The following is a 17,986-nucleotide window of genomic DNA, read 5'->3' on the forward strand; positions in this document are numbered from 1 at the left end:
TAAAATATACAAATTACGTTGCATAGAGGCTTTAAGATAAACAATGCTTCCTACCTACTCTGCATATCTGTCTAGCAAGTACCTCTCTGAATAAGTTTGTCCTTTAGGAATCTATCCTGAATACTACAAAAGACAATGGAGTGTTCTCTTTGATTTTTCTTTCCGAAACCTATTTTCCTCAATGCAAAAGGAGCTAAGCCTTCTATGTGCTGGAAATATGGTCAAAACAACCTTGGGTTGTTTTACGCAACTTCTGCTTAATAGACAGAGGAATCATATAAAAGTCCAGTTCTTTTGGAAGGTAGCCTTGAGACACATCATAAAGAGGGAAGATAAACACATAAACCTTAGCACACTTTATATTTTGATGAGTCACATTTTTAACATTCTATATCTAATGTATGATGGGATGAATAAGACCAGATTTCCCTTATCATTACCAGCTGGTGTTGTCAGTGGAAATCTGTCTCTGCTTCCAGTCCATTTCCCTACTTTGTAAGCAAAGCATCCCATCCGACCCCTTCCACTTTGTCCCGCCTGTGCTGCCTTCCTACTCCTGTAGCCTCTGTACGCTCTTCTTTGTCTTTTACCACACTCACCAGACTCTTGGCAATTCTTTGTTCATCCCCTGGTCATCCTTCTTTTACTCATCTCCTTTTTATTCCCATTTACATTCCCATCAGTAGCTATGACAATATTTTCCACTTTCCTCAAAGTGATGAGAAGGTCGAGCAGTTCCAGCTGACAGATGAGGAAATGCTGGAGAAGAAAGAACTGCTCTAGTAACTCTGTCATTGCCTGCCCCCTCCCACTTCTCTTTTAAGGCTATATGTATGCCCTGTATATATCAGAAAAGAAGTAATTCTGCAAAAACTGGATCTGGTCATGCCTCTTGAAGTCTCTTTCCTACTCTAAGGACATTTTCTCTCTCTCTCTCTCTCTCTCTCTCTCTCTCTAATTTTCACCTTCTACTATCCAGTTCTCACTTAACCAAAATTGTATTCTTTAATCTAGTAAGTCAGCTATTTCTGTTTTTTAATCCTTTCTAATGTCTTATTTCCCTCACCTCTAGTCTTTTCCTATCAATCAATCCTGCATGCTACCATCGAAATTAACATTATAGAATATGTTCATCATGTCACTCTCCAACTTAAAAACCTTCAGTGTTTTTTTCTATTATCCAGGAAATAAAAAATTTAGACTTTAAAATCTTCCATATAAGGCTTCAACCATCTGAGCCAGACCTACCTTTCCACTTTATTTATCATATCATTCCAAAGAACTTAACTTCATAAATTTATTTACCTATAGTGCCCAGCACAATTCAAAGCAAAGAGTAGGACATTTGTTAAATTTGATTAATGTTTTCTAACAAATTTTGGAATTTTCAGATAGAAAGACTCTAAAATCTATGATAGCTGATGATGTTACCAAAAGTTTACTTATAGGAATGGGCCACTGGAAAAATTAATGTTCTAATTCACAAAACTAGAATGAGCCTAAGAGAGACAGTTGAAAGCTGTGCGTGTCTAAAAAAAAAAAAAAAAAAAAAAAAAAAAAAGAAAGAAAGCTGTGCGTGAAAATTAAAAAGGTAACTAAAAAAAAATAAAAATAAAAAAAATAAAAAAAAAATAAAAAGCAAGGTAACTGAAATGGTCCTTACCAGAATCACAAATGGCCTCCAGTTCCAAATTCAATATTCTAATTTCTGTTGCATTTTAATTATGACAATTTCTAGTAGGATGTTTGCAAAGATGATTACAACAAATCCTTTCATTCCACAGAGCTCTCTACAATGTGACTCTGCTGTTCTCCCCATTGTGAGGTAAAATCTATTTCCAAATCTCTTGAATCTGGATGGCCTTGTGACATATTTTAACTTAACAGAATATGGCAAAAATGACACTATGAGAATTCTCCCCTTATTTATTTTAGTGTGGTGAAATATGTATACCTTAAAATTCACCATTCTGACCATTTTTAAGTGTACAGTTCAGTGGCATTAGGTACACTCATACTGTTGTGCAAACATCACCACTGTCCATCCCCAGAACTTCTTTCACTTTGCAAAACTGAAACTCTGTTAAACACAGTAACTCCCTACTTTCCCTCACTCCCAGCCCCTGGCAACCACTATTCCAATTCTCTGTTTCTATGAATTTGACTACTCCAGGTAACTCATATAAGTGAAATCACACAGTATTTGTCTTTTTGTGACTATTTTAGCATAGTATCTTCAATGTTACAACATTAGTCAGAATTTCCTTCCTTTTCAGGCTGAATAATATCCTATCATATGTATATAGCACATTTTGTTTATCTATTCATCCATCAAAGGACACTTGGTTTGTTTCCACCTTTTGACTATTATGAATAATGTTGCTATGGACATGAATGCACAAATCTCTGTTCAAGGTCCTGCTTTCACTTCTTTGGGTTATATACTCAGAAGTGAAATGGCTGGATCACATGGTAATTCCATGTTGGATTTTTCTGAGGAAAGCCATTTTATTTTCTACAGCAGGTGAACCATTTTACATTCCCCCCCTGCAGTACATAAGGAAGGACTCCACTTTCTCCATATTCTCACCAACACTTATTTGCTCTCTCTTTCTATATATGTTTATATAATATTCATCTTGCTGAGTGTGAAGTGGTATCTTATTATGGTTTTGATTTGCATTTCCCTAATGACTAGTGATAGCGTGTCTTTATTTGTCAGCCACTTGTGTATTTTCTTTGGAAAAATATTTGAGTCCTTTGCTCATTTAACTTGGTTGTTTTTTGTTTTACTGTTGAGTTGTAGGAGTCTTTATATACCCTGAATGTTAACCCCTTTATCACATATGTGATTTGCAAATGCTTTCTCCTATTCCATGGATTGCTTTTTCACTCTGTTGATAGTGTTCCTAGGTACACAAACATTTTAATACAGCTTAATTTATCTTTGTTGGTGGTGTTGTTTCCTGTGCTTTTGGGGTTATATCCAAGAAATCACCACGAAATCCAATGTCATAAAGATTCTCTATTTTTCTTCTAAGTTTTATAGTTTTAGTTCTTATGTTTGGATCTTTGATTTATTTTGAGTTAATTTGTGTACATGATGTAAGGTAAGGGCCCAACCTCCCTCTTCTGCATGTGACTATTCAGTTTTCTCGGCATCCTAAGTTGACAAGACTGTTCTTTCTCCATTGAATGGTCTTGGTACCCTCATCAAAAATCATTTGACCATATACGGGACAGTTTACTTCTGGGCTCTCTATTCTACTCCATTGGACTATATGTCTCTTGTTTTCATTACTGTAGCTTTGTAGTAAGTTTTGAAATCAGTTAAGTATGAGACTTCTAATTCTAACTTCATTTCTCTTTTTCAAGACTGTATTGACTATCTGAGTCCTTGAAATTCCACATTAACTTTAGAATGGATTTTTCTATTTCTGAAAAAAAACGTCACTGGGATTTTGACAGAGATTACACTGATTCTGTAGATTGCTTTGGACAACACTGACACCTTAACAATATTAAATCTTGTAATCCATGAGCATGAAATATCTTTCCATGTATTGGTATCTTTAATTTCTTTCAGCAATGTTTTGTAGTTTTCAGTGTATAAGTATTTTATCTGCTTGATTAAGATTATTCCTAAGTATTCATTCTTTTTTGATGCTATTATTAATGGACACTGTGCAGGTTCCAGGTATAGGTCTGAAGAGGCCTTACAACATCTGCTGCCATCCTCTTGGTAGGCTGCTACTGCCAGATAAAAATGCCAGTCTTGCCTGATAGCATCATATGGCCTAGCCTAGTGTGGGCACCACTGCCAGGGACACAAGACTGAGAATTTTAGAAAGATCATTCAGATCCAGTCAAGTTGCTAGATAATTACAGCCACTTGAGAGACTGGAGGTGAGACCAGCAAAAGAACCACTCAGTTGAACTTAGTCAAAATGCTTACCCACAAAATTGTGAACACATAGTTGCTATTTTAAGCCACTAAGTTTTGGAGGTGGTGGCAAAGACTAACTAAAACAGAATTAAATCCTTTTATTTGCTATTTCTTCATCAAGGTAACTTATTCATTACTTTGCAGCTCATTTCAAACTATTTCCCAGAGGCTAAGACTTATTCCAACTAAGACAAGACAGAATTCTAAGACAAGACAGAATTCTTTGATGCTAAACACTCTACATAATTCATCATGTTCATGAATGATTTAAAGCTTGAATGTTAGCATTCTAAATAGTTTATGATTTTTTAAAAAGTAGACAGCTTAAAATGATATCTTATCAGAACTATAGAAATACAGGTTTTATTTACTAATGTCTAACTTTAAAATAGAAAAAACAAAAATAAGTAGATATTATAATTAATGTTTTCAGGCAAACTTGTGCCATCGCTAATATTTGCTAGCAATTTGTACTAACTACATTGGGGACAGATTTTGAAACTTTAGTATCTGATTATTTAAAAATACAAATAATCACAATATTTAGGAGAAAAGTACTTATTAACATTAAAAATATTTATAATCCCAAAACTAAAATTTAGAGGCCTGTTGATTAAGCAAAATGGCTTAATATTACTTAAAAAATTTAAAGATATACATATATCTAAAATTCTATTTACTCATACATAAATGTACTTATTAATATATAGCTATAAAGGATTGTCGTTATTTTATGTGGAAAAAAATCTTACAAAACAATATGTAAAAGTAACATTATTTAAAACATGCTATAGCAAAAATTTACTTCATAAAAACTTTTACTCCATTAAAGAACTCATTTGAGAATTTACTCCCGTGAGATGTGGAAATAGTTGCTTTAAAACAGTTTACCTGTATTATATGCATTCTTTAAAATAAATGAGTAACAAGGAGTAGAGCAGAAGAAATAAAGAGAAAATATAACAAGCAATAAGGCATAGTTTTATATTGAAATTTATATGCTAACTAGATATTCAATAGGACTATTATTTCTGACAAACCAAGTGGCATAACACTTAATCAAGTAGAAACTAATTCAATTAACTTTCAAAGTTGAGGTAAATTTCTCAGTCTATGTCACAAATAGCTTTGCATCACTTATTTTGGAAACTGAATTAACTGTCAGAAGTATCTCATATTTGCATTATTAAAAACATTTTTTGACATGGTTGTCATTTTAAAGGGTCCTAGACATTTCCTCTAAATTTAGGCTCTGATATAAGCAATTATTTACATTTTTCTGCAAGTGCCTATCTACAAGTAAACTATGGTCTTATCATTCTCATATCCACATATATAGCTACATGTTGAATATTAATATGCAGTCTAAATTTAATACAAACATACAAACTATGCTGCTCAATGTGATGGTAAAATGAAAAAGGATAATAAAACACAAGTGGAAGAATTAAAATGTACTTACAAAGTCAAAGTCTCCATCTTGAGGAACTTTCCAGTTATCAGGAAAAACATTTTTGGACATAGGGAAGGGTTCATGCATGTTCTGATTACAGTTTTCATGACTCTTATTCTTGAAGTCCTGTTTATCGAAGTAGTCCATGAAAGATGGTCTTTGTACTTGTGGTGAAGTTGCGTTTCCTTAGGTAAACAAAGAACACAGGGAGGGTATAAATTCTTAAATTAAAAGAAGCTTTTATTGAGGTACTTTTTTTTTTAATTCAGCAATATAATACATTTGCACTGGTCATATTCAAGGCTAACACTGTCAATTTAATGAAGAACAAAGTAAAACAAGATAGTGAAAAAGCAAAAATATCCAGGCCACATAAAAATTCAACTAATGATTAATTAGGCAGAGATCCACAATATTCTTAGATTGTAGAAATCTTTAAGAATTTTGGCAAGATGGGATGCCTGGGTGGCTCAGTGCTTGAGCATCTATCTGCCTTTGGCTCAGGGTGTGATCCGGGAGTCCTGGGATAGTCTCACATCCAGTTCCCTGCAGGGAGCCTACTTCTCCCTCTGCCTATGTCTCTGCCTATCTCTCTCTGTGTCTCTCATGGATAAATAAATAAAATCTTTAAAAAAAAATAATTTTGGCAAGACTATCATAATTTTATTAAAAATCATTTCAATTATATTTGAAATTTGTCAAATGAAGTAAAATTTTAAAACCTAAGTGTTTAGTTTTAAGCATTTAAGCTTGTATTGTTATTGTCATTGTGCACCCTCAAGCTAAAGAAGTTATAAGGACTTACCCAGGTTTGTCTTAGACGACTTCCTTCTAGTCTCTCTAGCTGATTCCACCTCATCCTGGACTCCCATGGCTTTGCCTGCCATATTTATATCTGACTCCTAACTCTCACTTCAGCCTAGACCTTGCTTCTAAGTTCTATTTCTAAAGTTCTGCCATATTTAAAGTCAGAAAACCAATTTTTTATTTCTAAAGCTCTCTTCTAAGTTCTATCTCTGACTTTCCTGCTGCTTACTATTGAATGACTCTACCTGAGGTGAGTTAGTGTTACCTCAAACCTGTAAGTTCTTTCTTTCTTTCTTTATTTATGATAGCCACACACACACAGAGAGAGAGGCAGAGACATAGGCAGAGGGAGAAGCAGGCTCCATGCACCGGGAGCCCGACGTGGGATTCGATCCCGGGTCTCCAGGATCGCGCCCTGGGCCAAAGGCAGGTGCCAAACCGCTGCGCCACCCAGGGATCCCTCAAACCTGTAAGTTCTAAAGCCAAAGTTCAGTTCTAAAGCTCAATGTCCTTAAGGTTCATCCATGTTGTAGCATGTGTTAAAATTCCCTTCCTTTTTAAGCTAAACAATATTCCATTATATGTATATGTTACATTTTGTTTATCCATACATCTGGCAATGAACACCTGACTTGCTTCCATCTGTTGACTATTGTGAATAATGCTGCAATGAACATGGGTTGTACAGATAGCTCAAGATCCTGTTGATTAAATGTTTTTAAGATAACTTTTCTTTTAAGTTAAACAAATTTTTCTTTATACATCTGCAGATCTTTATTTACAAGTGATCTTATTTTTTAATACCTACGCAGAGGCCTTTTTCATTTTTTTGCATGAGTGTTTTGACAGTTGAACTTAATCCCTGATCAAGTGAGTCACTATGATACAATGTAAGCAAATAAGAATAACTATTAGTAGAAGTAATGCTTATGTTTTTTATTTTCAGCCTATGAATTATGCTTTTTATATACGTTTCTGAGTTTACCTTTTCATTAAATTGTAAGTTTCCTAATGCAGGAAACCCAAATCCTTTACCCAAATAATTTCACTAATAAGATAACTATGATCGTCAGTGAGTGTTTTTGATTATCCACCCAGATGTTCAACATCAATGGCATGAGGAAGAGCTAATGGGATGGTATGTGGCTTTTCAACATCATTACTTTTGAATTAGTAGAGGCTGCTAGTATTGCATTACTAGCAACTGTGTATTGGCAATAATAAATTTGAGAAATTATTGTGACTACTACAGTTCTTAGAATGATCTGTCTCAGTAATGTCAGAAGGAATCTGATATTCAGAGTATGCATGTTAGTGGAAAAACAGAAACAAAAAACTGTTTATCTAAACACTCATCCTCCAATTAGAGCTGCTCAGGCTTTAGAAGGCTTGAAAATAAGTGTGACAAGACATCTGGGACCCAAATGGTACCCCCTGAAAAGATACTGAGGCAGTCCATCAAAATTAGGATAAAACATCAACATTCATAGTAAACTTTAAGGACTTAGAACACTCTCATATCTCAAATACAAAATTCATGAAAAAAGAACTCCTTAGGGACAGTGTATCATGGTAACAGCCAAAGTTGCCTTGAGATTCCCTGTCAGAAGAGACGTCAGTGGTAGGTTAAAAATGAACAAAATATAGGAGAAAAGTTATAATAGCTTATGATCAATACATGTAATAGAAAGACCTTGTGTTTACAGTATTTTATTCAACTTTCTTCTCTAAAATCTCCTACTGTTAAAAAAGGAAGTTAATTAATCTGACAAGGCTAAGTTACTGACATTTGGATGGGACATATATATTCCATTAACATTTTCAACAGATTTTACGAATTCTCCATTCATCTCTGGGCCTCATAATTACAAGACATCTTTCTCAGTCTTCTGAATTGAAATTTGGTTCCTATGACAACCTTTTATTCCAAAATAAATCCAGGAATTTAATCCCAATTATTCTCCACCTGTGCCCCTTTCATGAGAACAAAAATAAAATATTACAAGTGTAGCTCAATAGATTTTCTTTTTTTTTTCAATAGATTTTCTATAAAATAACTGAGTAAATCAAATGATGGAGGGGGAGAAAAATAATCCCTCAAATGAAACCTTTCTTTGCTCAATACTCTTTTCTTTTTTCTTTTAAGAGTAATTTTGTAACAGGATTATTTATTTGTGTTCTAAGTTCTTATTTTAACTAGTGAGTCTTAAGATGGGTCACATGCAGAAAGATCTCAAAACTCTGACATTTGATGCAAGAGAAGGTTATCAATGTTTATATAGCAAAACCAGAATCAGAGTGAGTAAAAATGATTTCACTGGAAACTAATTCCTGGGAAAGTAAGAAATCCATGAATATCACAATTACTAACTGCATTTGACAAATACAGAAAATGTTTCATTGAAACAAACCTCTAGATAGCATGCTTTTAAAAATACATCTTGTATATGTAGGTGCTTTGAGAAAAAAAAAAATTATGACACCACTAGTCCACTGAGGAAAAGGATACTCCCTGACCTCTGCTCCTCCCTGCTCCCCCAACCAGGCCAGGCTCACGCTGCTCTTAGTCCTTTCCTTTCGAGGCAGCACTCACTTCAGCACAGAGACTCTAGCTAGCCTTCCTTGTTTTCTCCTCAACCAGGAGCAATGATACTCTTCATCCCAAAATTTTCACCAATGTCTTGGTGCTGCACTGAAACAGTCAGGGATTTCTTGATATATCAGTGACTCTTGATTCAGATCTTTGTATCTGAGTAAATACAAGGTTAATCTTGGAAACTAATATTTATAGAGTGAATATTCAAATATGGCTCACATTTTAAGAGCACCAACATGCACAGGCAAGGGGAGGAGAAAAATAAAATCTCCAAAGTTGTTTTTCCAATACAGAGAAAAATGTGGGGGAAAACTTAAATCTTTTATAAAAACCTTCATAACTATACTTCTATCCCAATGATCCTGTGCTGGTTCTAACCCTATCTTAATCAGGAGCTTTATCCCAAGTCATGTGAGCCAATAATAGTGTCCCAGTGTTTCCAAGGGAAAAATCTGCCTACCTAATATCTACAGATCCTTCCTTCCTTAAGGAGAGGGATGGCCAGGTAACACAATTCTGGCTAATGATACAAAACATGAAGGTTTCTAGGAAAGCGCTATTTTCTTGATACAGGTTCTACTCCACCCTTTTTCTTCTTGCTCTTTCCTCCCACCTGGAATGCAGACTTGATGGCTAAAGATCTAGCAGTTATTCTGTAAGCAGCAGGACAAGCAGCAGGACCTCAAAATGGTATCAACAGAAGGATCTCTAATGATAGCATGAAATAACTCTATCAATGCAGGACACTCTTGTTTCTGGATTTCTTGTTAAATGAGAAAAGAAATTAATCCCATTTTGTTACATATCACCAAATTTAGACCCTGATACTTTTCTATTCCCAAGTAGAGGATGCAGGAAGTGGTAGGAGCAGCAATCTTCAGTTTTACTATAGGAATACCCCAATTTGAAACTTGAAATCTACTATTCTACACAGTGGATTAATTTTCACTGCATTTCAGATACATCATAGTTTTAAGTGTCTTTAAAAAACCTATGGTAAAATGCCTGTTGGATTCCACACTCAAAATTTTGGAAAATGACCCATTCCTAAGTTAGAAATAAACATTCTCACAGAGAGTTAACAGAAGTCTAAAAATCAACTTAAATAAAAGAAGGCAACTATTCCATTAGATTTTTCTTTTTGAACGACTTATAACAAGATATGCTGATACATATTTTTTATTCAAATGTATGTGCTTATAGTTTTCCATTGTTTAAACAGTATTAACATTTAGAACATATCTTTGTTATATGTGAAGAAAATTTTAAGGACAATTTTTAAAAAGTTCTAAGGACAAAAACAGGTCAGGTTTGTTTTAAAAGTAATGGGTTGGGGGGCAGCTGTAATTGCCTAGTGATGTTTAACTACTTAGGAATGCCAAACACATGCCCACAGGGTGCAGTGGAGTCTCCAAGGAGATGCATGTTCACAGAAGTGTGGGACAGACAAGATGATGTTCCTGGCTCACAATTTATTTTTTAAAAAAGGAAAAAAGAAATAGTAGGTCCTTCAACAGAAGAGTGAAGCAGGGCAGCCCGGGTGGCTCAGCGGTTTAGCGCCGCCTTCAGCCCAGGGCGTGATCCTGGAGACCCGGGATTGAGTCCCACGTCGGGCTCCCTGCATGGAGCCTGCTTCTCCCTCTGCCTGTGTCTCTGCCTCTCTCTCTCTCTCTCTGTCTCTCATAAATAAAATAAAATAAAGTAAAATAAAATAAAAAAAAAGAAGAGTGAAGCAGCACGTCTTGAGGTTGCAAGCTCTGTCTTATGTGATTATGGTTGCTATGGCAAATACTTTTTTTAAACACAGAAAGAATAATCACATTAAATTGACAACAATTTCTCCAGTTACAGCTGAATTCTGACCCTCGCTTATAACAATATATTTGTATTTTTATAATAAATTTAATGTCTCAAATGACCTTGTTCCTCAAATTTGGCCCCAATTCCTTCAACTACTTGCTGTGGAACTAAAAATTCCTTAGCAATAAAGAATTTAAAAATCACCACTTGATCCCTTTGTGCATGTGAAATTTTAAAGAAAAAATTTGTTTTCCTTCTCCTTCACACATTCCCCAGAATATGCACAAGGAAACTAAATTGTATGAATATAATACCTTGAGCAAATATGCCAGTCTACCTACAATTAGCTATTAACTTTCATAATTTGCACATGTCTTCCAAACAGGCAAAATGCCTTCAGGGAAATTTAAACATAGAAAGGAATTTCCAAAACACTTGAACAAAATGTAATTTGTTTAATTTTTAATTTCTCAACATGAGCATAACAAAGACAGAAGTTAGGGAATGAAACAACAATTAATCACAACTTTAGCATAAGATATTTTGAGATCAAAGGGATTTATGAATATTACCTAATTTGTTCTAAAAATATTTTAAGATGTGGGTGTTCCACCTGATTAATGATCTTGGAAATCTGTCCTTTAATTTGTTGCCAAGAGTATGGTGAATACATATAAAAACCAGGATGTTAATACAGAAGCTACTGACATCAGCTCTTTCTTAACTTCATCAGACTATTTTAAAACAAAGGAGGATACAGACAACATGGAGAAGATCCAGAGGCTATTCATAAAGTTTAAAAGCTTAGAAAATAATACCTGCACAAAGGTTAAAGGGACTGAAACTGTTCAGCCAGAAAAAGTCTGAGGATACAATTTAGTAAATATCCAAGTATATATGAAGGATTCTTCCACAGAAAATAGTGACCAGCTGTTTTCCATCTTCAATGAGGACAGAATAAAGGGAAACAGATAAATTGAAGCCCAAGAATTTTAGTTAAATAAAAGAGATGATTTCCTGTGTGAGTAATGACCATTGTAATGGCCACTATGTGTCTATGGAAACCCTTTCTTCAAAGGCCTTTACAAGAAAGACGGATTTTCATTTGCACAAGGAATGCTTCTATTTACATGCCTATCTGTGCTTTTGCTAGTAAAAGAGGTATCCTATGACCAAAATATCCGCACCAACAGGCCCAAGCTGGGTCACACAATATTAAAAATTCCACAGACCAAGAGCACACATAAGAGCAGAACATATTCAGTACCCACAGGCAACTCCAAACCACTCTAGCCACACGTTAGCTAGATTGTTTGTACCTCTGTAAAGGAAAACCAGGGGATGCTAACTGCCCAGTATTACTATAGGTATTTGCACCCAGCTGCAACTGGGAGCTGTAGTTTACTGTTGTCACCTTTATTACATCATGGGCAAGATCAATCTTATCAGTTAAAGATGCATGCAGCAGTTTTTCATGGAAGAATGGTAAGATCTCTGATGTGGCAACAGGATTTCCCCTACACACTCTGCTACACTGGTTAATTGTTTCCTGGCAATCAAATTCCATCCTTAGTGATTTATTCCTTTGGCCCAAAGCCTTGTAATTTTTGGGAAAAAAAACCTCACGAATATAAAACATTATTAATCACTTTATAACTACATATCTGATGCTTTCCTAAAACAGGTTTTGGGAGGAAGAAGGAAGAAAAGGATTTGAACCAGACCTTAGAGAGATGTTACTAAGCAAAGAATGGGACATGGAAGTTGCTTAGAGCAGATGATCTCTCACTTATAACTTCGTCCAGGGACATTACATGAATGAAGAAGAGGGAATATCCAAAGGTCAGTCTCTCCTCCTTGGTATCTCTCCTAAATCCTTTTAAAATCAACCTAGAATCTATTTCCAGGATAAACTTCTAAAAATCTAAAGCAGAACTTCATCTTTTTTCTCTTAGTAATTAAGTGCAACTACATAAATGTACTGTCCAACATGAAACAATAAACTAGGATATATTTTAAAAATCACTATGTATTACAGGTATATGAGAAGATGACATTTTAAAAATATGTATTCAATTATAATTACTTGACCCTATATTTAATCATTGATAAACAGGTTATGAAAGGTTAATATAAACAATATAAAACCTATTTGGGGAATATGAATAATAGTGAAAGGGAATATAAGGGAAGGGAGAAGAAATGTGTGGGAAATATCAGAAAGGGAGACAGAACAGGGATCCCTGGGTGGCGCAGCGGTTTGGCGCCTGCCTTTGGCCCAGGGCGTGATCCTGGAGACCCGGGATCGAATCCCATGTCAGGCTCCCGGTGCATGGAGCCTGCTTCTCCCTCTGCCTATGTCTCTGCCTCTGTCTCTCTCTCTCTCTGTGTGTATGATGACTATCATAAATAAATAAAAAAAATTAAAAAAAGAAGATTTAAAAAAAAAAAAAAAAAAGGGAGACAGAACATAAAGACTCCTAACTCTGGGAAACGAACTAGGGGTGGTGGAAGGGGAGGAGGGTGGGGGGTGGGGGTGAATGGGTGACGGGCATTGAGGGGGGCACTTGACAGGATGAGCACTGGGTGTTATTCTGTATGTTGGTAAATTGAACACCAATAAAAATTAATTTATTAAAAAAAATAAAACCGAAACATGACAAGTTATTCCTCTACCTGTTCCTTTTTTTTTTTTTTTTAAAGTAGACTCTAAAGCCAACGTGGAGTCCAATGCAGGGCTTAAACTCACCATCGTGAGATCAAGGACTGAGCTGAGATCAAGAGTTGGACACGTAACCAACTGAGCCACCCAGGTGCCCCTCCTCCACCCATTCTTAATACAACATGGCCTCCACTTTACTTTACATCTGGCCCATTCTCTACTCAATATGCTCTACTGTGCGAATACCCCAGGTAAATCCTAGGCCCTGAGAGCAGAGTGAAGCTGTTAATTTCTTTATTCTAAAAAAATGGTTTTCAGTTCTAGCCACACTTCAGAAGTATTTGTATAGTTTCATTGTTTTGATTTTTTGATTTATTTTTTAGAGATGCCCAGGCCCTCCTCGGGCCTGCAGAACCAACATGTCTGAGGGGATACTGCTCTGATGTACACTTGTGAAGTTAGTTACCCAGACCCAGGATCAGGGTTTATCTTGTAAATCAAGTCCACTGCTCCAGCCTGTGGGGATCTCTGAAGATCATGATTGTGTCTTAGAATGGATTTTTATTTGGCTCCACTTTGTGACATTTGCCAATTTTAACAGACTTTGATTCTATAGCTTCATCCAAGTTTCTGTAAAAAATGTTGAGCATAGCCGGGGCTGAGGTCTAAGCCCTACAGCATACAATGAGAAACCTTCTCGTTGACAATTTATGATTTAACACTATGGTTGAACGAAATTTAGTAACCACTGTATTGCCCCTGGAGAGCAAACACTGCATTTCCCAGAATCTCCCTGCACCTTATCCTGAATAAGCATGCTTTTTCATGAGTAGGAAAGCAAGAAGTGAGGCAGAGGCCATGAGTCTCTGGCCAGTGTGGTTATGAAGATATGAGGGTCTCATAGCAGCATGCCAGCATCCAGCTACCAGCCTCCCACGTGCAGTAGCACTGATAATGTTTGAATCCCTGTAGAACAACAGGGACTGAGTTCAATCAGTACTACTGAACTCCAGAGGCCAGGGCTGCCTCCAGATTCACTGTCTTCCTGACTACAGCAGCAGTAGTAGGTTCCATACCGGGTCACTTCTGTGATACAGGAGTCATCCCGGGAAGCCTAGTCGACATAGCCCTCTCCTCCAATCTTTCCACTGATTTTGTTAATATTCACATCTCTGACTTAAATCTCTTTATGTTTAAAACACCCGGAACAGTTTGTTTCCTCCAATAAACCCTGATACAAGCCTATTCAGGTAGAACCATTCAGCCCTTATAACAGACTATCAGCCACTTCATACTACTACAAGGATATCTTAAAGAGACCTTGTCAGATACTTTTCCAAAATCCTAAAACACAATATCCAAACCCAGGGCTTCTTCTAGCCTAGAAGTTTAGCAATTTCCTTTCCAAAAAAGGAAATTATATTATTCTGATATGATTTGTTCCCAGCAACCTATGCAGAGTTACAATGATCCAGGCCTCCTTTTCTAAAGGATTCACAGATGTTCTAGACTCCTGCCCAAGAAGGATGTCAAGTTCACCAGCCCATGAATAATGATATGATTGGGGGGCCAAACCTGGGTCTGTATACTGGTTCTACCAGTTACTTGCTATGAGACCTTGGACAAGTCAATTCACACTGCCAAGTCTCAGTTTCCTTAGGGACAAATGGTAGTAACAATGCCACTCTACAAGGTCCTTGTGAAGGGGCAAAGAGATCATGTATGCAAAGTCCTGAGCACAGTGTTGGCCCATGCCAGACCCTCCACCAATGATAGCTTATAATTTGATAAATCCACCCATTTTTCTTTTCTGAAAGTAAAAAATAATAATAATAAAATTTAAATTTACTCTTTCATGCTTCTGTGATACTTTTCCCCATTTTTCTCAAAAAGACATCAAATTTCACAAACAGTGTAATATAGTTCTCCCACTTACAAGTTATCTCAACACACATTATCGGTCACACTCCTCCTTAGGAGATACGAGGTCAACTGAGTGCTCCATTACCATTTCCTCATCTTGCCATTCAAATCATTCACATTTATGTCTGTGTTACTCTGTTCATTTTGGAGGTCATTATTCTCTATAGAATCCCCTCTGGCTATCTTACTGAATAACTAGAAATGGAGCAAGGTCTGGGAGGAGGTTGGGGAAGGTGGGAGCAAGAATTTGCCTTCAAAATGAAAAGGACAGAGCCACTGAGCACACTGGCTGGATTATGTGCAGTCCCAGGAAGACCAGGCCTCCCTCACTGTGTGAGAAGCAGGGACGGGCTCTCCAGATGCTCCAGCTTTCCAAGCTGCTGGAAGGCCAAACTCACAGGCTGAGCAGATGGAGATTAACCCTTACTGATGACCTACTCTGCTAGGTGTTTTATGTATTTACCTAAACTAATCCACACTCACACACACAAAAGAGAAACAAATATACATCATATAAGCTCAGAAAAGATGAACACAATTAAATGTGGTCTGACTTTAAGTCCCATGGTGTTTTCATTTTCACTATACCACATCATTTGGTCAGGAAATATTTAGTGAACTTATTCTAGCGTGCAGGATGTTGCACTGAGCATTGGGAATACAGTGGGGAGCAGAGAGGTAATCATCACACAGCAACAAGCAATGACAACATAGTGTGACAACTGCTGTTCAGAGTAACACCATGAAGTGAGGTGGCAGTCTATGGGAGGGGCTAATATCCCCAACCTGGGTCAGTATGGGAAGCAACCCCTTAACCAAGCCTACGAAGATGAATATGAATTAGCCAAAGAATCAGCAACCTGCTTATACCTACTGTCGAACATTCATAATTCCAACTGGATAAAGCACAATATAAAAGAATGGAGACATTCATTTGTAAATACTGGCTGGTGCCAGACTGAAAGACCTGGCTTGCCATGCAGAAGCTCTGAGGAAGCCCTAGGGGGATGCAAGTGGGTGCCATCACTGCTGAAAACAAGTTTGGAGAGTTCTTCTGGGGACATACCCTTATGCCCACTTTTTAAAAAAAAACAGATCAAATTTTAAGTATTTCGTTACTTTTCTTTGCTTCCCTTCAAAAGGTCTTTTTAATAATTTTGCTTCCTAGAGTCATATCACCACACTTTTCAGAAGTAAGGAAAACAGGTCCATAATTTCTAGCTTCATGAATAAAGGTATAAAAGAACATGCAAACATAATTTAAACTGACAAGAATATGATAACTCATTTGAGACTCCAATGGAAAAGGTTATGGAAATCAGGATCTTCAGCATACAACATTGTAAAGATTTTAGAAAATTAAAAATAATATATTGCTATTATTTGAGGGGGAACAAAAATGCCAAGAACACATTAGCAAATGTGGCTTGGTGTGACATAATCTGAGAACTCATATCAACTAATGTAAGAAGTTTTAAAGAAGATTTAGATCATGAAAAACTATTATACTATAGTGACAAATCCTGCGGGTTACACTAACAACACTTGATTAGATTTTGGGGAACACATTAAGTCCCACATTATACAATGATGTCTAAATTGCAGATACTTAAAATACATGTAGAGTTGGCTCATGGGACTTAAAATTTGCTAAAGTACATAGACAACTGCAAATGTATAAGCCACTATTTGCTCAACTTAAAAATGAGTTTTCAGGGGAGCCTGGGTGGCTCAGTGGTTGAGTGTCTGCCTTTGGCTCAGGCCATGATCCTGGGATTCTGGGATCGAATCCTGCATCGGGAGGAGGACTGCTTCTCCTTCTACCCATGTCTCTGTGTCTCTCATGAATAAATAAATAAAATAGTTTTAAAAAAAAAGCTTTCAGTAAAATCTCTGAGGCCAAAAAATATCATACTTAGGACACAAAATTATAACATATATTGAATGATTTCTGTGGCTGTCAAAAGTAAAACTCACTACAAAAAATATGTGGAAATCTGCACTGTAATTTAAAAATATGATGTCTGATAAATCACCATCATATATCTCTTCCTTGAAATATAATCCAACATGAATTAGACTGCATAAAAACTAGTTTTTAAGAATCACTGCTTGTATTTAATGTTCAACTATGTGACTGCATAGAAAAGGTTGTTTATGTAGTTTTGTAGGGAGCTCAGTAGCTCTCTAGAAGATAAAACAAAGCACTCAAGGGTCATCTAACTGGTCTGCTAAGAATTATACAGTTTGACTAAAAGAATTTTATCAGCTGTAGAAAAGTGAAGCTACATGCTAATGGATAATATGTTATAAACTGTCTTATAGAGTCTTTTTAATTTACAGGGCACATAACTTATACCCTAACATGGCTTTGGAGGCTCTGAGATCATCTAATACAGGTGGGTAAGCATATTACAGATGCAGAATGCCTACTGTAGTCAGAAGCCTAGCTAGGAATACAAGTTTCAGGTTGCTTTCCAGGGTAAAGGCTCAGGAAACTCAGCAGTTGTGGGATATTAAAAACAAATTCATATCCCTTTCCCAGTTCCCACCTAGGAATAACTATATGGCAATCTGCTCCCATTTTGTGCTGCATGGCCCTCCCTTTCAAAGTATACAACCATAATGTGCTGTATGTACTAGGAAATGTAAAGAAAGCAAGAGCAGTGAACAAATGGATTGAAGCCACGATGTGAGACTTACTAAGCAGCCTCATGGGGGGGGGGAGTAGCAAAAAGAAAACAGAAATGTCACAGAGGAAACTGTTGCCTATTTCCATTTTATAATAGCAGCAAATCC

General features: G+C 36.4%; 1 protein-coding gene across 2 annotated transcripts in view; it reads right to left on the reverse strand.

The window, feature by feature from the left end:
- The window catches only part of STK3 (serine/threonine kinase 3), a 271,227-nt gene that overhangs the window by 63,869 nt on the left and 189,372 nt on the right, over positions 1-17,986 (reverse strand). The window contains exons 10-11 of one of the 2 annotated variants that reach the window (XM_055303437.1): positions 5,409-5,584; positions 600-759 (exon numbers count right to left, since the gene is read on the reverse strand). In XM_055303437.1, the coding sequence (XP_055159412.1) occupies positions 622-759; positions 5,409-5,584 (314 nt within the window). In that variant the 3' untranslated portion in view covers positions 600-621. The remainder of the gene's footprint in view (positions 1-599; positions 760-5,408; positions 5,585-17,986) is intronic. The other variant, XM_055303436.1, reaches the window with a different exon arrangement.

Source organism: Nyctereutes procyonoides, unplaced genomic scaffold (genome assembly GCF_905146905.1).
Source record: "Nyctereutes procyonoides isolate TBG_1078 unplaced genomic scaffold, NYPRO_anot_genome, whole genome shotgun sequence".
Lineage (NCBI taxonomy): Eukaryota > Metazoa > Chordata > Mammalia > Carnivora > Canidae > Nyctereutes > Nyctereutes procyonoides.